Source organism: Myotis lucifugus, unplaced genomic scaffold (assembly GCF_000147115.1).
Source record: "Myotis lucifugus unplaced genomic scaffold, Myoluc2.0 scaffold_150, whole genome shotgun sequence".
NCBI lineage: Eukaryota > Metazoa > Chordata > Mammalia > Chiroptera > Vespertilionidae > Myotis > Myotis lucifugus.
Window position 1 is genome coordinate 809,260 of NW_005871198.1, and position 26,817 is coordinate 836,076.

At 35.4% G+C, this 26,817-nt stretch overlaps 1 protein-coding gene across 3 annotated transcripts in view; it reads right to left on the bottom strand.

The window, feature by feature from the left end:
• LAMA2 (laminin subunit alpha 2) overlaps positions 1 to 26,817 on the bottom strand; it is a 452,538-nt gene that overhangs the window by 123,997 nt on the left and 301,724 nt on the right. For all 3 annotated transcript variants that reach the window (XM_023759137.1, XM_014461101.2, XM_014461100.2), the window contains 4 exons: positions 24,080 to 24,214; positions 16,234 to 16,358; positions 11,602 to 11,688; positions 7,347 to 7,540 (listed from right to left, as the gene is read on the bottom strand). In XM_023759137.1, coding sequence (XP_023614905.1) covers positions 7,347 to 7,540; positions 11,602 to 11,688; positions 16,234 to 16,358; positions 24,080 to 24,214 — 541 coding nt within the window. The remainder of the gene's footprint in view (positions 1 to 7,346; positions 7,541 to 11,601; positions 11,689 to 16,233; positions 16,359 to 24,079; positions 24,215 to 26,817) is intronic.

A 26,817-nucleotide genomic window follows, 5' to 3' on the forward strand; every position in this document is an offset into this window, starting at 1 on the left:
TTCCAGGGAAAAGTTTTCTCAGTTTTTATTTCATACAAGAAGAAATCAGGGACTGTAATGCAGAACTAGATCTGATTTACTGTAATATATTATAGAGTAAATTGGTGAAAGAGAATGCCAAGAGGCATAATGAATGCTAATTTTTCTCTCATTGATTCTACCCCCTGCCCATCTGTTTTGGTTTCTCATCTTCAGTTGTGAAATGAAAATGTATTTAATTGCTCTTTCAAGGACTCATAGATTCCATTTTATGTCTCTGTGTCCAAAGGTCTATTATGATCCCATGTATTACAGTTTCTGCACTTGCTTTTTGGGGAGCAAAGCGCAAGCACGTTTCCATCAGTGAAGGGTAAGTTTTATATATGCTCCAAGTCTTATTCTAACATCTGTCCAAAGGGGTCAGAAAGACTTATGAACACGGCAGCCACAGGGATTTTTTCAAAGCTTCTGGATAAGTCTAGTGCAGTTATAAGATAAACACATGGAGAAATGTGGCCTTTACATAATGATTTGCTATTTTGTTCTGACACAAAATATTTTACTTACACCACAAGCTACTTTTATTTGCCCTCAAAAAGTCTGAAATGTCTGGCAACAAACACTGGAAATTGGATGCAAATGAAAACCACATTTAATTCGCTATGATAGGGAAGATTTGAAGAGTGTAGAGAGACATGGAATATTCACATTATGTAAAAGAGCATATTTTCATAAGGGTGCAATAACTGTTCAATGTAAATTAACACCCATTTAACAATCAGGACCCCCGAATGCCCCCCCAAACAAACATCTTTAAACCATTCTCCTCCTGAGCAATAGAAATTAGATTTATAAAGTGAGATCCTTCCTAAAATGCATGGGAGCAAAAGCAAATATTTCAAGACTATGATTATATTTTACATGACTAAATGTTTCTGAGACTTTGCCTATAAAAGTGTCAGGATAAATTTGTATCTAATATTAACAAATGCAGTACTAAATTCAGACCGTTATAGCTGGGCACATGGAAAGGGGAAATCATGCTGCTGATATTACCCATCTTTCTGTTAACAATTAGTACAAAATACTACACTTCTACTAGAGTCCCCCATGCATAATAAGTACTGGCTTACTGTCACAAAAATTCACATGCTACATCCAATCCAAAGAAGCTGAAATGAGTGCACTGAGTACTTTTGAAAAGGCCAAACCTATTAACCAATTTTAGTCAAATATACATAATTTGTCTGCTCTAATCAAGTAGGGATAAGATGAGTAAATATATATTTCCAACAAAAGATAAAATTTGTGTTAATATTCATATTTTAAACTCTTCCACATTAAGGGCATTGATAGTTCTTTGAATATGATTTATATTTCTATCTTTTCCCTTTCAAAAATAAACCTTTAGATTAGATGAATATAGAGCTTATTATTATATATAAATAAAAAGCTTCTAAAATAAAAAAAAATTGGTTTTAAACTGATTGTTATTTCTTTGAATAGAGAGAAATGTATTTTGTAAGCTTTAGGTGAGGCTGATGAATTTGTTCATGTACCAAGTTATGATATATGTATAATATAAATTTGTGTGGTTTAATTTTATATAAACATTATTTAATATCTATGTTAAACAATATTCTGTACATAAATACATACAAAAAACAAGTTCAATATGGTTCTAGTATGGTGTAAGTTTTCAGAAAAATAGAAACTTTGGTAATACTATAAATAATAATGGGGAAGCAGCTTCTATATTCACTACATGGAAGACAATATGTTGTGTCTTGTCATCATTATCTAATGTTAATAGCAATTTTATGAAGTACTATCAATGTCTTCATTTTAAAGATGAGAAAAATAGTCACAATCAGGGTATTTATGAATCTACAAATATAAACTTGAAGAGGTGAGAAATGTAAGGCAGTCATAAAAGAGGTTTTCAGTGACTTGAAGAATCTAGAATTAGAGATAATTATAGAAAATAAAAATTCAGCCTAACCTAAACATTTCATCAGAGACTGATGGGCTGCATAGAATATTATGCTTTTGAAAAAATTGATCAAATAATACCATGAGATAATAATGTCTAGAATTTTCTGAGCATCTATTATGCTTAGATACTTTACATACATGTATGCAGTATTTTATTTCCATTTTATAGATTATTAAATGAGGTTTAGAAATGTTAGGTCATGTCACACAATGTCTACATGGCCTGCCAGGCTTCAAGCCAACTAGAGCCTTCAAACAGCATGTTTCCTCACATCAGAAAAGGAGATGATCACACTATCTTACTTATAAGATTGCTTCTGACTTTAAAATCATGTAATTCTATTGTTCTGTGAGGTCAATAAACTTCTTGCATCTAGCAGAGTGAAAAATGTAGTCAAATGAAGTTTACGCTTGCCTGGCAGGCGTGGCTCAGTGGTTGAGTCTCGACCTATGAACTAGGAGGTCACAGTTCAATTCCTGGTCAGGGCATATGCCCCGGCTGTGGGCTCCATTCCCAGTGTGGGGCATGCAGGAGGCAGCTGATCAATGATTCTCTCTCATCATTGATGTTTCTATCTCTCTCTCCCTCTCCCTCTCTGAAATTAATAAAAATATATTAAAAAATATACATATATATTAAAAAATGGAGTTTACTCTTAATGAAAATAAAAGAAATTGTGATCATCCTCCTCTATATGACAATTCAATCACACAACTCCTTAAGTCCATTTATAGATCAGCTTTCTCAATGCGTTAGACAAACCGCTGAGTCTAATCACTAATAACCAGGAACATCATCTAGATTCAGAGTATTTGCTCTTCTACAATGTTATTAGCCTGGACCTATGCTAAGGAGGTTGTCAATAAGAAACTTAAAACATCTGTTACTGCCGAAACCGGTTTGGCTCAGTGGATAGAGCGTCGGCCTGCGGACTGAAAGGTCCCAGGTTCGATTCTGGTCAAGGGCATGTACCTTAGGTTGTGGGCACATCCCCAGTAGGAGATGTGCAGGAGGCAGCTGATGGATGTTTCTCTCTCATCGATGTTTCTAACTCTCTATCTCTCTCCCTTCCTCTCTGTAAAAAATCAATAAAATATATTTTAAAAAAACAACAACAAAAAACCCCCCATCTTTTACTGACAAAACAGATGCAGAAAAGGTACAAACAGGGTGAACAGAAGCTGCTTTTATAGCTTCTCTGATGCCTGGATTTGAACAATACACAGGGTTTTGAGTTGTAGCAAAAGTGATTAGACATAGTGGCCTTTGAATAGGAACTAGTACTTGGGGATTAAGTGGGGACAAAGGAAGATTGGCATTTAAGGGGCCAGGACAGAGGGTGATCACATGTCCAAAGCATAGCTCACTAAGTAACATCTGGAGATCAGATGATGTTTTTGTCATTTTTATTATAGGAAATGCCATTTTCTTTAAATGATGAACCACATTCCATTATTTTGCTCCTGTTCTCATATATATGGAACAATAACTGCCATTATAAGAGTACAGCACTGTTTAATGATAATATATAAGGGTCTGCATTATTGTAATAAGATCACTGGTGGCAACTGGCTATTAATAATAATAATCTTGACTGTGTCTCTGCAGATTAGTATCAAGTTTGGATAAAACTTCATACCTCAGGATTCACCAAGTGGCTGGAAGGTGCTATTTTACAGAGTTTTGTTTTGTTGTGTGTTTTTTTAATCCTCACCCGAGAACATTTTTTCCATTGATTTTTAGAGAGAGTGGAAGGGAGAGGGAAATACCAATGTGAGAGAGACACATTCTCACATCAATTGGTTGCCTCCCACATGGCCCCGAACAGGGCTGGGAGCCTGTAACCGAGGTACATGCCCTTGACCGGGATCAAACCCAGGACCCTTCAGTCCTCAGGCCGATGCTCTATCCACAGAGCCAAACCAGCTAGGGCTTTTAAATAGAGTTTTTACAGGTGCATTACCACATTTAGCTAGGTTTACCTTAGATTTCAGGTAAAAAACAAGCCATGATTGCTTTTGCAACATTGGAAAGCAAAACAATATCTTAAATATTATATTTGAGATGATTATACATAAAAAAGCTGATATATTCCTAATATTTCATATACAACGAATAAAATAGAAAGCACCAATTTGGTATTTATAAAATGCTATTTTAGGCACTCTTTATGGAATAACATCTTGCCAACAGCTACTAATTTTAATTTCTGTTCTCTAAGAGAGCACTGTATTTTACCATGCCACTCATAACCTATTTTAAACATCTTGTGAGTTCTGTGTTAATTACTGGTCTGCAGAAAACAGGACATGAACAAAGCCAAGTTTTGTGTTTCACAATATAAAACTTTAGCATTAAGTAAATAATAGCTTGCTCATTTTCCAATTTCAGAGAGGCAGGCAGTTGTCCTCATTTTAGAAAATGATATGTAAATTATGAATTAGAGTTGAAAGGGGAGATTGGATTAATATTAACCTAACTTACTAGGAAGAAGTCCTGATTCGGGAAGTTGAATAATGTCTATTCAGAAATCACCCACATGCATAGGAAGTTCACACTGCAGAGCTCTTTCAGATTATTCCTTTTAGAAAACAATGAAAGGCATTGAAGGGAATGGGAGCGCCAGCTACTGTATCTTTTCACCTGCCTAGAAGGTAGGACTTCACTTAACAATATCGGATGAGTAAGGTTTTGTCATCACTACCGTATTGACATCATATATATATTTAAATTTTTCATTTTTTAGTCCATTTTATCTTTATTCTTCATTGAGGTAAAACGGGCTCTAAGCTCAGAACCAGCTTCTCTCAGAAGACATTTCTCTTATTAGAAAAATATTTCCTTGCCTGAACCAGGCTACCTCCATCCACTTCCACCCATGGGCCTCAGAAAATTCCTCTATAATCACATGCTGCAAACAGGCCCTGCAGGTAAAATGTGCCAGGTGAATCCATTCTTTGGTGTCTTGCTCTAATCTAGCTAATGGATAGAGAAAGATATTAAAAAGTATTACAAAGAGAACTGAGGATAAATCAGAGTTATGTCCTCACTTGTGTCTTGTTTTATTATCTCATTTCAAAACTAGAACCATAACTGAGATCTAGGAAAGGCTAACATATTAGAATCATGGCATATTTTTCCACAATAGGAGAAATTGTATAAGATGAGAAAAAAATATCTGAACTCTATGTAGCATTGCCTATAGTTAAGCTAATGCAGAGGTAAAGATAACACATTCCTAGAAGTAAATGGAAATCACTATTTAAGAGCAGAATAAGGAAAATCTATACATCATTTATAAAGTGAAAATATTTTTATAAGTATTTTATAAATATAAGAGAAATATTGTATTTATTTGTAAAATACTTGTAAAGACTTCAGAGAAGGTATCTAGATATTTAAAAACCCTCCAGAAGAATATTAAAATTTTTCTGGACATAGCAACTGAATTGAATGTCATGTATAGCGGTTGGAAATACATTTCCCTATGGGGCAAAAATAGTACAAATGAACATTATCAGGATGGTATAACTTTGTAATTAGAAGGTTGGCACTTGATTATTTTCTTATGGGCCACTGGGAGATTTAAAATCGACAGATGTGATGGGGAAAAAATTAGTTGAGTTTTTTTTTTACTGTAAATTTATTTAAATATATATAAAATACTGATCACCAACAGAATAAGAACTTAGAGCCATTGTTATTGATGGGCAAAATGACAACTCCCTTTAAAAGAAATGTTCAGAAAATAATCCCATTATTTTATCGCTCACAGATTTTTAATATGTTATGTAATTTTTTGTGCTTCACATTGAATGTGATCATTTTCTTTTAAGTTTACTTCTGGATAATTAGTAAAATTGATGATTTAAAATTAAAAGACTGTTTAGTGTTTATATTAGGAGTATCTATCAATTAACTAATTAAATAAATCTACGTTAACTTGGAAACAATTTAATCTAATTAAATAAATTTACGTTAACTTAACTACATTAACTTAAACTAGCTGGATTATGTTGGAAGTCCACTAAAATTATCATTAAAATATGCAATTATACTTGAGAAAATATACCATGAACTGAATATAATAATGTAAATGTCTATTACATTTAATCTCTCCCAAAAAACTTGACATTTATTTTATTTTAAGTGTAATATATTTTCATTAAAGATGTTTGAAATACATAGAAAAATAATTTTAAAATCTATATTCCCAAACACATCCAGCCTTTATTTGTACGCATATTGTTAAAGCCATCCTTAGTTTTTGAGGTAGTGCTTACAAAACTAGAGCACAAAAATTCTAATTAAGATGCCATTAAGAGTTAGATACACATAATATGTTAAAACTAGAAATATTAGCATGCATAAATACATTAAAATAGGTAAATACTGAAATATTTTATATTTCTCTTTGTTAGAAAGAATTAAGACCGCTAATGTAAATTCCTTCAAGGAAAAGAATACTGTAACATAACAGTCCCTCTCTAAATTTATGTGACCTATTTTAGATTCGAATTTGTAGAAGATCCAATAATTATATAGCTATTGATATTTGATGTACTTTCAATATGGCGTTACTGAATCCAGAAGCAGATGGAAAAAAAATAAGAGAAAGAGCAAGCCAACTGCTCTTCATTTATTGTACACGAGAATAAAAATACTCAAGTTCACTGCCAATGCTTTCAGGTTCTGCAGTGCAAGAGAAAGTTATGAAGCAGTAAGCCCCTGGATTTCTGTAAAAGCTAGGAAAGGAAAAGTCTGTTGTAATTCAAGGCTAAAAGTGTTTGTCCAGCCAATTATAAAATCAGGAAGATTCTAAAAGATTTAATAAATTCAGATCTTTAATCACAAAGACAATGCCAACTCTGAGGTGGACAAAATAAAAGTAAAATCTGCCTCCAGAAACGTTGTTGTAGGTCTTCAAAGAACTGACTAAAACATGCTGAGGATTTTCTCAGCTGGTCTTGGCTCAACAGGATGGAGACAAAAAGCAGCAGGCAAACAGCAGAAGGCTTGTAGACAGTGTCAGAAAGAATGAAGCACTAGCTTAGTGATGGCGAACCAGAGGTGTCAGAGGTGACACGCGAACTCATTTTTTTGGTTGATTTTTCTTTGTTAAATGGCATTTAAATATATAAAATAAATATCAAAAATATAAGTCTTTGTTTTACTATAGTTGCAAATATCAAAAAATTTCTATATGTGACACGGCACCAGAGTTAAGTTAGGGTTTTTCAAAATGCTGACACGCCGAGCTCAAAAGGTTCACCATCACTGCACTAGCTATTGCAAAAGAATGTCTCTCACTGGAAATGAGACAGAAATGGAACCAGGCCCCCGGTACTAACAGCTAAGTTAGTATACGTACAAATGCACTCCGTGCCCTCTCGTGCATGCCAGTGCTCGCAGCCATCACACTTCGGCCCCGTGGCTCCAGGTCGGCACGTGCAGAGCCCCGTGACAGGATCACAGGGGACAGGCATGGAGCCATGGGGGTCACACTCACATTCTTGGCAGGAGCCTCCGGGGCTACTCGGGCTGCCAGTATAGCCAGGGGCACACCTGGATTGAAACGGTGACAAAGTAAAGGGGATTAATGATTTCATGTCTCTAAATTGCTGTTGTGTGTGTTGTTTTAAATGAAACAAAACTGATGGCAAGAGTCAATAGATCAGGGGTCAGCAAACTTTTCCTATAAAGATCCAGATAATAAATATTTTAAGCTTTGCCAGTCAAGAGACAACAGTCAAAATCATGTAGTAAGAGAGAAAAAAATTCCAAATGTTTTTTTGTTGTTGATAGAATTCAAGATATTATAATAATAAAAATAATTGGTACAAATTATTTTATAATAATAATCTACTAAGTAAAACTAATCTACTAGTGTAAAGAAAGAAATTCTTGTTGAGGTATCAAATTCATTTAACTAGGGTTCAAATTTAGTGCTTCCTATCATCAAATTGATTGTAAATGTTTGCTTGCAACAACCATTTCGTAGCTTGAGTGCCATACAGAATCACAAAATGGTCTGAGTTCTGTGCACTATAGTTTGCCCACCACTATTCTAGATCATAAACTATTTTTTAAAGTCTTGCTTTTTAAAATTATAAATGAAGTTATATATCGACTCCTGGCCTTTCCTAGGCTCCTGCATTTTAGATGTCAAATGACTGAATCGTTCAACCTGAGACAGGCTGAGACTCTTAGATGAATAGGAAGGTCCTTCAGTTACTTCTTGAGTCTCTCCCAGGTAAGATGAAAGTTTCCCATCTGGTACTCCCCAAACCAATGCGTTTGTGCCTGAGCCAGTCAATGCCAGCCAACGACGGGAATCTGGAGAAAGGAGAGATCTATTCTGCACCTGAGCGAAGAAACCCAGCGCTCTGCAAGCCAGACCCCAGCAGCACTTAGGGGAGCCATACTCTCTGTCAGTGTGTGCTGCCTTGATGCGTCAAGCTCCCGCCCTCTCCCTTTGACCTGTCACCCAGTTTTTAGCAAACCTCTTCCCTTTTGAATCTGTTTAACCTCCTCTCTTGATTTATACCCCGAAGAGGGGACAAGAACCCCTCCACTGGTGCCAAACCCATGAATTTTATTGAGTGACAAGAAGCAAGTCAAGACAATAAACTAGGTCTTTTATTTAATTCTATTGCTCTTTCCTTTCACAAGATGAATTTTTCATTGTGTGTCCATGGAAGTGGGCTAGTGTTGTATAAATAAAATACATAACATCTACTTGATAAATTACAAGGAAAACTCAACTAGATAAACCCAAAGGCAATCCATTCAATGACTATTCCACTCATCCATGCATTCATTCACTCAAGGATACACCCTTGGTTATGTTACTGGAAGTGGTAACTTTACAAGATCCTGGCAAGACCATATGCTCTGGTTTACCCAGAATGGTCCCAGATTACCTGTTTCCTGGCTTAATTATAGTTCCTGTCTCTCCTTCAAGTATCCCATATTGGACAATAAATTACATATAGTTAGTCTAAATGTAATCAACAGTCAGAATTTTTGTTCAAAAGGCAAGTATGGGAGGAAGTTGAGAGATAATAGGACGTTAGAGCCAAAGTTACTAACACTGATCTAATAATTTTGGACCATTTTTAGTGACCTGGTATTATAAAATTTGCATGGCTGATTGTGAAAGTTAATTTATTCTGGCCTGGTTAGAAAAGGCAAAGCAAGAAGAAAATTATCTGTAACATTAGGATTTTATATATTTATTGGAAAAATTGTTATTTTATTTCCACTATATGCTCAATAAAAGTGTCATTTATATAAATCCACTTAAATTGTTTCTTAACAAATTTAGGTGAAAGCATTCTATGCTGGTTCAGATTGATTAAATGCTCAAAGAGTTTATTATAAGAGTAACTAAGAAAGAGCATGGGAGGGTTTCTATACTTCTGCAGACACTCAAGACGTGTAAGCAGTTCTAGACCTAAGCTGATGAGTTTGGGCAGGTCATAAGGTGATTTAAATGACTGAAGGATCTCTCAGAAGTGGGAAAAATTTAGGTGGAAGGTTATAGTAAAAATTTAACCAAGACCTTTGGTTTAATTTAGCCGAATAAAAGCAATTTTTCAGGGAAATAGAACCTGATCATTTATGTTAGAGATGATGAATGTAAAGCTGTAACAACATTGGATAACTGCAAAAACAATTCAAGCCTTTCACATTTGATAGTGTATGACCCTGATCATCTATATGCTATATAAACTGCCAACTCCTATTTATTAAACATTAATGGATATTAAAAAATAAATTTTCTGTAATCATGCTGCCTGAAGACAATAATTGACATTACAGTGTACTTTCCAGTCTTTTCTATACACATGCTTTCACAGATAGTGGTAACTTCAATTTATAAATGTAGCTATGCTACCAAACATTTCTTTTCATAAATTACTGCAGATAATTTCCTGGGTGTGCAGGGATGCTTTCAGTCATCATTCTGCTGGAGTTTACAAGGGCATGAAATGAATATTAGACTAAGCATGAATACCAAAGCACACTGGTGGTGATGTTAAAGTATATATCTATTCAAGTGATGTATATGTCTCCAAAACAAATGGAAATCTTTTTGAATCCTGTGTTGCTTTAAGCTATTTAATTGCTGCCAATTTCTCTTGACATGGAAATTGTAAATGCACTGTTTTATATATATGCAAGTATTGGATATTGTGTTTAGAGTTACCACATAGAATTATTTGCAAATATGTTTTGCAAACTTATAGAAACTGCTTTGGCATTTATAAAACAAGTTGATTTAGTTACCTACTTATTTCCATTATTAATACAACCATTGCTGGTAATATCAAAAGAAGATTCTTAAACAAGTAATGATCACATTAATATCTGTTTATATTGCTCTGTAGCATAAATAACATCTCAAAATTTGTTCAAATTAGCATCAAAGAAGCTAAACTTTTCACTCTCATACTTATTAGTCAAGGACTTTGAACTGCTGGAGGAGGGTGGGGTCAATTCTCAGGCCTTGTAGCCCCTTCCATGGGAGAAGCAGCTTCTGTGAAGGTGCTTAGGCAGGGCATCAACAGTACACTTGATCTTCACAATGTTAATTTAAAGTAGGTATAACATCATCTATTTTGCTATTATAGGTAAGAAAAATGGAACCCAGCTAAACTAGAGGAGCTAGGCTATGTCCATGGGCCTTCATAAAAGTTTATACTGTTATTAATTATGCAAAAATTATGTGTGTATAATGTTAATAGTTAATATTAGTTACTCTTTGTTACTTTAGAGATAATGCCTAAAACATACTAAAAATGGCAGTGATACACTTGAATATCCAGAATACTGATTTTATAGAAACTATGGTTCCAGAAGATATTAATTACAGACTTACTAGATAGTCAGTCTGAAATCGTGCTTCTTAATTTAACATTTGTATTATACTTAGAATCCAATTTAATAACGGCATACATCTATTATCAGATTTTGTAAAAAAACATGGTGAGAGGAAGCATTTATTAAATACTGTTTGCCTGTTGAAAAAGAGAACTGAACAACAAACACTTCATTGTTTGAGTTGTTCTAATTAAGAATGCTTGGTACCATTTATATTCTGAATTATGTATATACTTGCTGATGTAGTGCCAGAGTGCTCAGAACAGTGATGTGTGTGTAATTAGTGCTAGCCAGTATTTTCCACAGAACTAAAATGAGAATTATGTGTGGCCAGCTTTTTGTTATTATTAACTACTTATAAGCTTTTGGAAATTAATTTATTTGTTCTTATAAAGCTCCCCCCTTTCTCTCTCTTTCTCTTCACACACACACACACACATACACACACACACACACGATGGTATATATGCATGTATATGTTAGTATGTATGTGTATATATATATGTATATATATACACATATATATATATATTTATAGACTAAAACAGATTAGAAAATTGTGAAAGAATTTGTTTCTTTGGAGAAACTCTAAAGATAGGAAAATAATTTTGAAAGCATATAAACCACCAGTGAAAATGAAAATAATAAAGCTATGAAAATAATGAATACTCTTCTATTATGATCCTTTATTATACTATCTCTAAACATCATTACTCTCTACGCAGCATGACTGTTCATACCGTTCACAGTACTGGCCTTCATATCCACGTGGACACGCTGTGCAGCGGTAATCATCCAGGCCTTCCATGACACAAGAAGGGCTGAAACTGAATCAGAGAAACATTGTAAAAACTACTTTCACCTATTTATTTTACAAATTTAAGAAATTCTACCCATGATCTAGATCAGAGATGGAGAACATCAGTCCCGCGGGATGCACAAAGCCCGAGAAATCATTTGGTCTGGCCCTGCCAAGGCATTAGGGGTAAGTTAATTGAATGTTTGACCAAATATAGCAGGATAATTTTTAAGTTGATAATTTTGAACAGCCCGCGAATGATGTTACAACTATCCAAATGGCTGTTGGCAGATAAAAGGTTCCCCACCCCTGATCTAGATGCTTGGAACTTATTTTTGGTGATTATAAATGCCTATTTATAATTATAAGTTCCTATTCAAGGGTAAAATATCAGAACTAAACAGTACCAATAATAATCAACAGATAAATATGTTTTGTTTTTAATGAATTAACAATGCATCACAGTGACTATGTTAAAATTTTAATAATTATATGACAGCCATAAAAATATGAAACATTTAGCAAAAGTGTCCACTTTTCATGAGTCAAAAGAAAAACATGACTAAAGTGTATACATATTTATCTGACAGTAGAATAAGTATTATTAAATATCTTTCAGGTAAAAAAGGGGGGAGGCATAAAAGCTATATTAAACTTTTTCTGAAAACTCAGCTCAAATTGTCACTGGCACTTCAACATATGAAGTGTGAATAAATGTTTTACTTAACATAAAAGAATGCATTTTCTCATTTACATATAAATTTCAAACTACATTTTACTTCAAATACCAAGTAATGCAATTTAGTGTGAGAAAAGAAGGAAAGCTTTTCTCACACTAAATTGCATGAAGAGGGTAAGATTTTTCTGACAATTTTATAAGTTTTACTAGTAAGTAGGTCTTATTTAACCCGCTCTGTTTGCATTAGGACACTGGTGGACCACAGCCAGTCAGGCTTGCTCCAGGACTGTTGACATCTTACCCTACAAAAAAAAAAAGACTTGACAGGACTTGAAAACTAAGCTGCATTAACATGTAGTTTGGGGGGTTTTATAAACTTCTTTTAAAGGTAAAGAGTGCTGCATTCTCACTTGGTACCACTGCACAGGGTACTGGAATCTTTGAAATAAAAAAACAAAGATATTTGCTGCAAAATGGTAATGCTGCAAACACCTCATTTTTCTTTTTGTTGGTCTGCTAACCCAGTGGATGCTGAAAAAAGCAATAAAGTGTATAGATGAGGGTCACAACTTCTATTGCTTTTAGCGTCTTGTTTTACTTCTCTTGTAATGCATTAAATCAATAGTGTATGAATGAGTAATGAACTCTAACCTTGCAAAATATGTAAATAAATCAATCTATTCACAAACTCATTATTCAAAAAGTTTATTTTTTGCCTTCACAAAAATAGAGATAGGTATGAGATAGGTAGACAGACAGATAACTACATAGGCAAGTTTCTGGGTAGTAGGTTATAATATAAAAAATGTATTTCTTACTGTGGCTGTGACCAATAAACTTTGGAAGCCACTGAACTAGCCTTTTGATTTGGTATTTTGATTCTTACAAGGCCCATTGCAAAAAAAATGTATTCATAAATTATACAAATCAGCCCAGCTGGTGTGCTCTGTGGTTGAGCATTGATCTAGAAACCAAAAGGTCAAGATTCAATTCAGTCAGGGCACATGCCCAGGTTGTGGGCTCGATCCCCAGCAGGGGTTATGCAGGAGGCTGATTCTCTCTCATCATTGATGTTCCTATCTCTCTATCCCTCTCCCTTCTTATCTCTCTAAAAATCAATAAAAACATATTAAAAATTATACAAATCATATATAGGAAAAAGAAAACACACTTTGTAAAAATTCTGCTAAGCAATCAAAGTGGTACACTTTCTTTTCCTTCTTAAATTTCTTAAAGCTGTAAACTCACACCCTTGTAACCTAATGTCTGCTTTCATCATTGATGGTCAAAATTCAACAGTGAGCCTCAGTTAATCACCAGCATATGCACTGAGTCTCGCTTGCAACCAGAATCCGATGCTCCTTTACTGCTGCTCTTCTCTCTGTGGTGCTCATGGCAGTGTGCCTTACTTCCCTTGTCTGTCTGACAGCCCCCGTCTTGGCTCTTCCTTTCTTTCTGGCTTCTCTAATGTAGAGAGTCTTATGTTTCCTCCTTTTCGTGTGGTCCGCTTGGGTAATAATACCCCGGGAAATCTTATCTGACTTTGATTCATTTATTAACATATGCCTTTCTTCATGTGCCCTTCACATTTTCAGATTTCCATTTCCTGCAGCTGTTTGCATATTTCCATTTAGACAGACCCTTGATATCAATTTTAACCTATTTGAAACATAAATTGTCTTTCTTCTGTAGCAGCTCTCTGTCCGTTTCCCTATTTCAGTTAACAGCACCACCATAGGGGGTCAACCTCGCTAAAAACCTCTGGCTTCCACTCTGACCTACCTGGCTCTCACCCGCTTATTTAATTAGTTATCAATTCTGTAGAACTACATTCAACCATTTCCTCACATTCACCCACCTGTCTCCATTCTTGTTACTATTTTCTACTTTTAGGTTCTAATTATCGTTTGCCTAAGCTAATGCAATAGCTTTTTAATTGGTCTCATCACTTTTCTTCTTTGCCTGTTTCAATTCATTATATTCAATTCTATCATAATAGTTTTCCTAAGTGTGGCTCTCATCATATCAAACTTTTCTTAATAATAAAAACTTGTAGTGTTTCTTTATTACATAGAAAATTAAGCAGCGATTTCTTAGACTGGTATTCAAGGATGTCTCCAATATGGCCTTTCATTTTCCAATTCATTTTCATCTGCAATTATGAAATTCTATTTGAAAACCATGCTCCAAATTTTTACTTACTAGTCCTTAAACATGTCCTGTATTTTCTATTCTCTAAACCTTTGCTCATATAATTTCCTACTATCTCCACCAATAAAAGTTCTTCAATCCACTGTTTTACGATCTATTATGAATACTACTATTTCTTCAAGGGTGATATTTTTTAACTTTGAATTCTCTTTACATTTAAGTTGACTTCTCTTCAGATACATTTTGTGACCCTCTACACCCTTCTCTTTTATATGTCTTATAGCTTTTGTTATAGCTCATCCAACAGTAAATTATCAATTAATTATTGAAATTTTATAATCCGAATGGTTCACACTTTCAAAAAATATATATTTACTGATTTCAGAGGGAAGGGAGAGGAGGAGAGAGTTACCAACATCAATGATGAGAGAGAACCATTGAACAGCTGCCTCCTGCATACCCCCTACTGGGGATCAAGTCCACAACCAGGGCATGTGCCCTCACTGGAATCAAACCATGACCTCTTGGTTCATAGGTCAACATGCAACCACTACCCATAGTGGCTGGGCCAATTGGTTTACATTTTAATAAACAATAAAATAAATAACATTCTCTTATTGAAATTTGATCATCTAAGGGAGATTATGGAAAAATGAAAATAAAACTATTTTAAAAAATCCACCACTTGGTGCTTAGATGAAATAATAAATCACATATTATCCTCATCAATATCCAAATTCCCTAAACACCTACATTGGTATCCCTATAAATACCTGTGATTCTGTTAAACAATAAACAGGAGATTGCAGAGGAAAGGGAGACAATTTAAATGAAGTTTTTAGAATGTATATAAAGCCAAATATTAAAACATACACACACAAAAACAAACAAACAAACAAATAAAATAAAACCAGTAAGTCATCACTGGTAGAATGATCTCTTCACTTGAGTTGTTTGCAGTTCTTATAAATTCAAGGTAAGGATTCTATATTTGAACAAACTGTCCTATTTCTTTTCAACAGCAAATTCTTCGAGAAACACTGCCCTACCATGTAGAGACTGAAGTCTATAAATCACTTAGCAGAAAGTGTAGATATCCTTAGCAAAAATGTAAATGAAAATACTTAGGTTTTTTAATATATAAACCAATGCATAATGTTCAGACAGCACTGAAATAAAATATTCCAGATTTTGCTTCCCCTCATGGCTGTGTTTCTATGGTATCAAGTGTGGACCATTTTAACAGGAAGGGGGCTGTTTTTCTGGGAGATACTGACTTATTTTGGAGCATAGCACTAAATCACCTTGCTTCAATTGTACCATTTTAAAATTATTTTCTTGATAATTCTTTACCAATCAAGAATTAAACACCCAAAATGAAGAAAAACAGCTAAAAAATGTGATATATATACCAAACAATCCTCATAGCTTGAATTTATGGCAGAGTTATATATAATCATTAGACCTTTATAAAAATATATAAAATTATGTACATTTATTCAGACATATGTTAACATTTATATTTTAATTAATAACTATTATTTACTTGGGACAGGTTTTAAAATAAAAATGAACCATAAGGTATTATTTGCTCACTTTTGTCTTATTTTTATACTGTTAAATAAATTTCTATCTTAAATTGAGATTTTTGTCTACAGGAGAAATATAGCCAAATCTGAAAGCCCATGTGCTACACAGATGGGGTTACTGACTGGGAAACATGGCAATAGTTCTCCGTCTTACTTGTTGCTGGGAGAAATCAGAGGGCAAGCACATTGCTGACAGTCATTGGGCAATCCCTTGACAATTCCATAGTACCCGGGAGCACATCGCTCACAGAAGTCACCAGCAGTGTGATGTTGACAATTCTGTAAAGGAAAAGGGAGGAATTTGTTTTTAATGTAATGAGAGTTCTAATGGAATTTATCATACAGCTCTGCGCCTAGGAGTGTACGTGTTCTTGTGAACACACACACACACACACACACACACACACACACACACCATTAACAGAAAACTCAATACTTGATATACATATATATTTTTAAAACTCTTTCCATTGAGAAACTAATACTGGGCTGTTATAACTCTATTGACAAGAGTTTTTGTTCTCCTTTCTCTATGTGAATGTCACTATAATTTTTTTTCTCTTACTCTAATGTCGGGAATAAACTTCAGAAATTTCTAAAATTTATTATATCCTTTGGACATTGATATTTCTTCTTGACAAAGCACTGAAAAATGATAACAGTCCTGGGATCTGGTGCATGCCCATCAGTGGGCTTTCTGAAACCAAATCAGGCATGCATTTTTTAAGAGAAAACAATAGAAAAAAACCGGTCAGTTTAGTTACCACCTAAAGAATGTTACTCATCTAATTCTTGCCATATGTTAATGGTTCTTTAGAGAAAGAGAGGACCCAATCTAACCTAGGAATCTCAGGTCAATATTTTCTTTTCATGCTTGCATCATAAGAGGCACTGGGTGATATGCTTTAAGAGATTTACATAAGGAATTAGAATAGTTTCAGAATAGTGTGTAAATGGTTTTGAAATTAAAACTCTCATGAAATAGAAATGTATTTAACACATAGGATTTATATATGCAATAAGGACTGAGGGAGAGCTACATGCCACGCACTGAGACAAGTAGTGAGAGGAATCAAGTGAGAGAAAAAGGAAAAATACATCCTACCCACCTAGCACGATACACAGTTATTACAATATTACTGACTGTATTCCCTATGCTGTACTTTACATCCCTATGACCATATTGGTACTTCTTAGTCCCTTCAACGTTTTCATCCAGTCCCTCAAACTCCTTCCTCTCTAGCAACCCTCAGTCTGTCTTTGTTTCTATTTTGTTTGTTCCTTTATTTTGTTCTTTATATTGCACATAAAGAATGCAATATCGACTGTGGTTTAGTGGAAATGTGACATTTAACTTCGGAAGTTGAGAAACAGGAGAAAACGGAAGGAATTTTGAGTGGGATTTTAGCTTGATTTTATAAGTCAGGATTTGCAGTGGTCAGAAGGATGACATAAACAGTATAAAAAATTGGGAGCAAAAAAGTCATTTAAAAAATAGATGTATAATGAGCTGATTTGATCAACTCAGCTGGAGCCACAGAGACACCTCTGGGCTCTGTATTAAGCATAAACCACATCCCATATGCTGAGCTCTTTGCTTCATTCAGTCAATCAAGAAACACATATATATTTTTCAAGTGTTTTCTAATGGACAGACAATCTTCGGTATGGTATGTGTGGTCATTCATGATAAACAGCAAGTCAAATAAGTTTTTCTACTGAAATTACAATGCAATTAAAATTAGTTTTTAGAACTTCTAGTGACTCTTTCTGAGAGTTTACTTTATTCCCTGGGGGAGAAACCATGACATTACCTCCATGAATCTTAGACCTTTGGAGTTTTCTTTTACATCTTTAGTGATGCATTTGAAAACATATTGTATCACTTACAGATGCAATTTATACCTTAATGTAAACAAGTTTTTCTATATAGTGAGATATGAATCTCAAATATTCTAATTCTCCACCACACCCTCAGCAGAGGACAGCCCCTATTTTCAGAGAAGAAAAAGTCCTCATTCGCGTACTCCTTCATGGCCAAATGACTCACCATCTTGCCTGTACTATTTTTCTATCACTTTAATATGTATTTCTATGTATAGGGAATGGTATTTTGTTGTTTGTCTAAAGCTACTCTCTTCCTAAATTTTGATTTCCTTGCCCTCCTGCCTCCCATTTTCTCCAGCATCTGCACTGTCTCCTCCTTTGCTGGCTTCTTTCCATTGACATTTGAGGTTGGTCAAGTCTTTCCTATCTTAAGAAACAACAACACTGAGGTCTCAAGTCCCTTGATAACTTTCAGGCTATCTTTGATAAGCATTTAAAAAGCATTGTTTACATTCCTGGTCTCTACTTCCTCATCTCCCATTCATCCTTTAAACAGGCTTCTGATTTCAGCAATAACACAATTCCAGGCTCATGCATAAAATCTTTGTTGCTAAATTAAAATTTACTGACAATTATCAGTTTTCATGATATATGAACTTTCTGTGGCAGCTGATATTTCTGGCCACCCTTTCATCAAAATATCTCTCCCTATGGTTTCTTAATAGTAAATTTATTGATTTTCTCCTACTTCTATGGCTTCTCTTTTTTATCCTCCTTCATGAACTCTTGCTTCCCTTTCTGTGTACTAAGAATTGGTGTTCTTGATTCAAACTTTGGTTCTCATCTCTTTCTTTCCTTTACATTCTACCCTGGTGATGTCATCCATTACTACAACTTCCACTATCATCTATGTACCCCAAAATGTAAATTTTATATATTCAGCACAGATCTCTAATGATTTCCAGACTCACATTTCCATTTGCTTCGTGGATAGCTCGTATTGCATAACATAAAAGCACCTTGAATTTGAAATGACAAATACTATGCTCATTTCTTTAAATCCTGCAGATATTTCTGTATTTCCAATTTTATTTGAGGTCGCTCTCACCCTCTTAATTACCCAGACCAGCAATCTAGAGATCTTCCTCATCCCAGGTATCTACTTTATCGCCATATTCCATGATTCTATTATCTCTGTGCTTTTTTTTTATTTCCTTGCTGCTATTACTTTTTATTTGGCAACCATCATCTTTTATCTTATTACAACAGCCTCTTAGCTAAAGATCCTGCCTTCAAATTTTCTCACCCATTAATTTCCTCACACTAAAATCAGAGTGATCATTCTAAAGAACATATCAAACTGTGCCACTTTCTTGCTTGAAAGCCTACACTAGTTCCCCATTGACCTTAGGAAGAATGACAGACTCTCTAGCATGGCAAGAAAGACCTTTATAATCCAGTCCCTACTTACCCCTCTAGGCTTACATCTAGCGACTGTAACCTTTGCACACTATGCTAAAGCCACGTGTGACTGTCTGAAATTCTCAAATAATGTAATGCTCTCTCTCACCTCTGAGACTTTTCATATGCATATCCCTTGTTCTGAAATAATTTTTCTCCTTTTTACCTGGCTAACAACTATTTATTTCAGCTCTTATTATACATGTTACTTTCTCTGATCAATATTCTCTGATGCCTCAAGTCAGCTAAATGCTCCTTCAAGCTCAACACAGTGATTGAAACATGCTGGGATTCCAATGACTACTTTGAATGACTGAATGAATGAATGTACTTTCTAGGAAGCATAGATGAAACTGGTCAGGCTTCTTAAGATGAAAAAGGCCAAGTTTCAAGTCTAATGATTTGAACAGAAAATGTGGCTAGCAGGGCAAGATGATTTGTATTTTCATATTGATTTAAGTACCATAATCCTCTTTTATTCAGCCATCCAAAGGAACCATTATATTTTAGCAATAAAACAGTCATTCCATATTTAACAGTAGTATAGTGAAAAATAACGATTCTAAGACAAAATAATTATCTATGAATTCCAGTCTCAAATCATTCAGCAAAGTATGAAAGGATGAATAAGTGTTAACTGGGGAGTGTTTTAAGCACATATTTTACAGTTATAGAAATGGACATGTGCCCAAAAGTACATGGGATCTTGAACAAAAATTTTTAAAATTTTGCTTTTGTAAAAAAAAATCACTGCATAAATATTTTTTGTAAACTAATGCAACACTAATAACAAAAACACTCAAAGGTAATGTTAATCATTACTAGAAATAGAGATTCAAAAATATGGTTTTCTCTTCTCATAACTACTACTCTATAATTTCTTTACACAGCTAACAAATATTTTGACCCTCTCTGGACAGTCAATCTTTCAAAGGGTTGCTGACATACTAAACTTGGTTAACTGAATCAAATGTTCTGGTTAGGTCCACAAACACAGCACATAAATCATGATGCTCTTTTTGAAACTTTTTGACATAGACCTTTTATATGACTTTCCTGTCTGTTTTGAAATAGTAGACATAATATTTCTGATAATATTTCTCTTGTGTAGAAATTAATCTTTAGAAAAAATTTCTGTTTTAGGTACCTAGTGAATAGTTCAATTATATTCTCAACAGTGATATGTGCTAGTATTTTTCAATAATAGATTAGAATTTAATTTTTGTATTTTTTACACATGGGAAAATTGGAAATATATATTCCTTCTATTAAATCAAATGAGTTTAATATTAATAATATAGTATGTTAGACCTAATGTTAGAAGTTACCTAATCTAACCTGCTTTCCTTATAGAGTTATCTCCAAACTTTCCTTGATATATTATTAAATGCACGAATTTTTATAAGGCAGCCCTTTTCATCTTGTATAACTATAAGCTATGAAATTTCCATTACGATGAATAAAAGTTAGTTTCAGTCTTATTTTCAGTCAGTGATCCAAGTTCTGCTGTCTGAAGCTATGCAGATTAAATCTAATTTCCATTTTCCAGGAAAAGTCCTTAAATAGCTAAATGATACTATTATTCCCTAAATTGTTTTTCAAGCTAAGTATCTTCTTTTTAAGCTAAACATTTAACAATCCTGGTTACTCAGGATTTCTCTTAAAATAGAGATTATTAGTCTCTACCTGTGATTTGCAAATATAATGAATGTACTTCCTTCCTTGATCTAGACTTATAGAAATGAATCTACAGTCAAGTAAAAGCTTCTATTTCACAGCAATTGGTATCATGTGTCATTTCCTGTGTTACTGTTGTTTTCTTAAACTCTAGATATAAGCTCCTAGAGCAGCCGTGGGCAAACTACGGTCCGCGGGCTGGATCCGGCCCTTTTGAAATGAATAAAACTAAAAAAAAAAAAAAAAAAAAAAAAAAAGACCGTACCCTTTTATGTAATGATGTTTACTTTGAATTTATATTAGTTCACACAAACACTCCATCCATGCTTTTGTTCCAGCCCTCCGGTTCAGTTTAAGAACCCATTGTGGCCCTCGAGTCAAAAAGTTTGCCCCCCCTGTGAGGGCAAGGCCCAAGCATCCCTTCCTCATTCTTAAGTTCCCCCCACCTACCATAATGCCTGTGAATTGGAAATACTTACTAACAAATGCCTCAAGCATGAATAGACAAGTGAACCTGCTTCAGTTCAAAACTCATCTTATAGTTCTACCTGTCATGCTCTTTCATTCTTGACTACCTTTTGATTCTAGATAACACTTTCAGCTTTATGTTATCTGAATGTTTGATAGAGCTCATCCAAATCACTGATACAGATTTTGAATATGACAGGGTCAAACACAAAGCTGATGCTTCATCCCTGGGGACATCTCTAGAAATTATCCTGTCAAATCAGCAACTTCTACGCCCATCAAACCTGTTAAGTGATTACCACCTGGCTCCTGTTATCAGCCTTTTTGAGTCAATGACTATTTAAATGCACCAGTTTGAATCACAGATCTAACCCTTATTGGCTTATGAGTTGAGCAAATTCTTTAGTTTCTCTCAGTATCAGTTCATAAACTGTGAAAGAAAGAATAATCTTGCACAACTGGCATGGCTCAGTGTTTGAGCATCAACCCATGAACCTGGAGGTCATGGTTCAATTCCCTGTCAGGGCACATGTCTGGGTTGTGGGTTCGATTCCTAGTGTGGGGTGTGCAGGAGGCAGCCAATGGATGATTCTCTCTCATCATTGATGTTTCTATCTCTCTCTCCCTCCCCTTTCCTGTCTGGAATCAATAAAAACATATTTTAAAAAGATAGAAAGACTAATCCTATCTACCTCATAAAGAGAATACCTGAGAAAAATCTATCTACAGTAGCCTTCATGGGTCCTGGAACATACATAGGATTGGACACATGGTAGCCAACATTATTATTGCTGAATTTAATGTCTGATGTATCACACTTTCTGATGAATTTGACATTATAATGGGTGTTGTTATGGAGGAGAAAAGGATGATGATATGAAAGTGGCAATGAGGAGCAGGGACCCCTGCCCCACCGTCAGGCTGAGGGGAATGAAGGAGTGTGAGAGAAGGCAATGGCTCCCACTTGAAAGCACTGCAGGGGAAAAGTGTGTGGCAGGCAAGGAAAGAGAAGACAACAGTAAGGAAAAAGGCAGGTTATTCAGGGGATTTTGCTGATGTGTGAGCAAGAGTCCCATCAGGCTTGCTGGAAAGGGTTCAGAAGATGAGGAGAGGTGGGAAATGGGTTCAGCAAAGGAGATATCCAGCGCTGTGTGGGGGTTAGGGAGTCAGGGGGACTCTAGATGCTAAATTTCTTGCTAGTCCTGATTGTTCCAAGGCAGGACAGTGGTGGTGGAGTAGGCTGTTAGTAGGAACAGACTAAACTAACTAACTAACTAACCAACTAACTAATAAGAGCAGCTGGAATTCTAAGGGAAATAGTGAAATTATAAGAATAACCTATCAAAGATTGTAAAGATTTTAGAATATATCTAAGCACTATAATATGCTCATAATCCTATATAATAAAAGGGTAATATGCAAACTGACCCTAACAGCAGAACGACTGGGAATGACTGGTCACTATGACACACACTGACCACCAGGGGGTAGACGCTCAATGCAGGAGCTGCCCCCTGGTGGTCAGTGCGCTCCCACAGGGGGAGCTCTGCTCAGCCACAAGCCAGGCTGACTGCTGCCAGTACAGCGGTGGTGGTGGGAGCTTCTCTCGCCTCCTCAGCAGCGCTAAGGATGTCCGACTGCAGCTTAGGCCTGCTCCCCGCTGGCAAGTGGACATCCCCCGAGGGCTCCCGGGGTGCCAGAGGGATGTCTGATTGCCAGCTTAGGCCCAATCCCCCAGGGAGCAGGCCTAAGCCAGCAGGTGGTCATCCCCAAAGGGGTCCCAGACTGCGAGAGGGCACAGGCCGGGCTGAGGGACCCCCCTGAGTGCACAAGTTTTTGTGCACCGGACCTCTAGTATATACATAAAACTGCACCTATGGTATTATATAAATCAGGGGTCCTCAAACTATGGCCTGCGGGCCACATGCAAATACAAATATTGTATTTGTTCCCGTTTTGTTTTTTTACTTCAAAATAAGATATGTGCAGTGTGCATAGGAATTTGTTCATAGTTTTTTTTTAAACTATAGTCCGGCCCTCCAACCATCTGAGGGACAGTGAACTGGCCCCCTGTTTAAAAAGTTTGAGGACCCCTGATATAAATCATATCTACAAACACATGCATAACATTGGTAGGAAATAACCTAAATATAAAATGTTTATATTAAGTTGAATTCTGGATGGCTTTAATTTTTTTCTTAATACTTCTTTATAATTTTCAAATTTTTTATAAAAGGCTTATTTTTGTTTATAATCAGAAAAACCCTCATGATTTATACAGAAATAGTTGTTTCCTTGGGTGTTATTCTAAGATGCTGCTAATATTCTGTTTCTTGATATGAGTAGTGGTTTTCCAAATCAGCATTTCTTAATTATTTAAAAAATATGTAATGTGATAAATGCCATTTTTGCTGCATGTTGTATTACACACACACACACACACAACACACACATACACACACACACACACACTCCCTGCATTTTAGCAGGCCTCTGTACATGGTATCTGAGCATGTGTAAAGAGAAATGAACACATGAACCGTGTTCAGAAAGGCTCGGGGGAATACCTGGCATATGGAGGTCTCAGGGTCACAGAGGCTGCTGTGTCCATTACACTGACATGGAACACAGGTGCCCAGGGTTGGCCCAGTGTGGCGGCCACCCGGCCCAGAACGCAGTCGATAAAATCCTGGCATGCATGTCTGAAAGAAAAAGAAGCCAATTAGAACAGCCAACTGAGAAATCTTGCTTTAGTATAAACACTTTGGTTCTCAGAGTAGTTCCAAAGAAGGACTTCTTCCCCCGCCACCTGCATTAAAGGCAACATCATGTACAAACACAAGTGCCATTTTTGATTCCTAAAGTGTATCTCTGCTTGGTCCCTAGAATGTACAGGCAGCATCCATGTCATCAGATTTTTGTAACAGAAAGCTGCCATTTACATATACCACTCAGCCTGAAAATGCTTCAATTAGTCATCTTTTTCTTGAGAAAGAGGTTTGATTTTAAATAAAATTGTCATATGAAGTAAAGAGAGAATTCCAATATCCCTTACAATCTAAAATCTGCTCCTTTTGTGTTGGATGGATAACTAGCAAGTGTCCAACGAGTCTCAGAAAAAAAATCAAATAAATAAAATAGTATCATGGTTGCATTATTCATATCAGTATAATTGAAAGATTATAAAAGAAATTCAAAGTAATAAAAGCTCTACATGTCTTGGGAATATTAGGCTGCTAATAAAATTTATTTTTCCCTGGTCTATTTTATTTATTTATTTTGCAATAAAAACCAGAGAGAAGCCCACAGCTCTCATTCGCTGAGAATGAGGACAGTCTTTATGTTCTGGGCTCAGTCCTCTCTGTATGTAAAGCTGCTGCCTTTATCAGACACTGATTTATGAGTAAGAGTCAAGAGTTAGTTTTTCAGATACCACTGAAGATTACAAAGGGACTGCTTTATCACTCTGGCTCTGTAGGATTTTTTTTCACAGGATATCTTGTTCCCACTGTTAAAAGAAAAGTGACTGCTTAATCAGCAGGGGAAATACTAGTGGATTAAGAACTTCATCATGCCTCTGCATCCTTTTGGTTCTGGACTAGGTCCTCCCTAGTGGAAGAGGCAAAGTGCCTTACAAAGGGAAAAAGATCAATAGTCAGCACACTCCTTGTTTATTTTGATTCCCATAATGTGAAAGAACCTCAATTAAGAGTCCCTGCTTTTATCACAGCCTATAAGAAAGCCTAGTGAGATTTAATAATGCCAGCTGATAAAACCGGGAATAGTATTCAAAATATTTTGAGCCTTACTTGTTTCATGGTGGATGTTTTATTCTATTTTAATAAGTCTATTCATATTATTAAAAATCAAGGTTGATTTTTCCATTTTTACCAAATAAGGTCTAGAAATTATGACTGAGGAATTCTTTGGAACATAACTGAAGACACAATCCAAGGTGTATTTAAAAATGTTATACAGTGTGGGTTGTTCCAATTCTTTAGCATGCTGATTGAAGAATAAAATTGGATTTTCTTTATATGGAATTTAGCCTTGGATACCTATATAATTATTGTTATTATTTTGGGGGGGTATATTTGTGTGGGGTATGTGCACTGTGTGTGTGTGTGTGTGTGTGTGTGTGTGTGTATAAAAATCGCACACAGTAAGTTTCTAGTTCTACATCTCAAGTGAAATTTTAAAACAAGTCTAAGAAGAACAAAGTTAAGAAATGGCACTTTAATTGAAGAATCATATGATATTCAATCTGATAGACGGAAATCTGAAGGTGCGTGCCACCGGTGACGTTTGCTGTAATACACTCCCAATTCTTCCTGTTACTATGCTTCTTCCCTGGAAAGGTAGCAGGACAAAGTAGAAAAGCACCCCTAGTGCGAGTCCAAGCTGGGTTCCAACCCTGGCTGTTCACAGATCGTCTGAGGAGCATTCAGGACTGATGTGGCTCCAACACAGAGATTGAAATTCAATTGGCAGAGAGTAGAGCCAGGGTTTGTTTCCAAACTCTAGGAGGGTCTAATAAGCACAGGACTGAGACTTGCCCACATGCTCCTCCTTCTTGGCTGGAAATGCATGCAGACCCTGGTGACTAGGGAAGCCTTGGCCTGAGGAGTTAGTTTTGTCTGAAGGATACAGGGAAGTCTCTTGGTGTCATTGAGACACCATTTTATCATTTCGTGAATGAGCAGGTGTACGAATCCAAATGATTTCTGAAGTTCTAACCAGTTAGATTACTTTTGTGTCCTTATTAAAGTTCTAAGAGTTAGCAAGGAAAAAGAGACTTCCATGATGCAACTTTAAAACACATTTTTTTTAAAGAAATGGAACATTTATTTCTTTTTAATCTGCTCCTTTCCTGGGTCCTCTTTGTATTTATTGTTTCCATTAACAAAACTTAAGTGTGTTTTTCAATAGCAGATGTCTTTCTTCTCAGCGAACTGGAGAAAAATTCATGAGAATGATTGTATTTAAGTTTGGAAAAAGAGAGGAAAGATAATAGCTACTTTCTAAAGTCCTGTCTAAAATCCTTTCTGGAACACACTAGAGAATTTTTTAAAAAGCAAATAAACACTGTTCTAATCTTATCCCTTTATTTCTCTAACTCAAACTCAAAGTTTACTTGTGATGAAATTATTCATTGGTCAATATTCTTCTGATTTCCTTCTATATGTAGTTTATTTTCATACTATAGTATCTCATCAAAATATTAGAATCAAATTTACACAAAAATGTGGGAGATAGACAGACGGGAACGGGAGACAGAGAGTAATGAGCCAATATACCCAGGTGC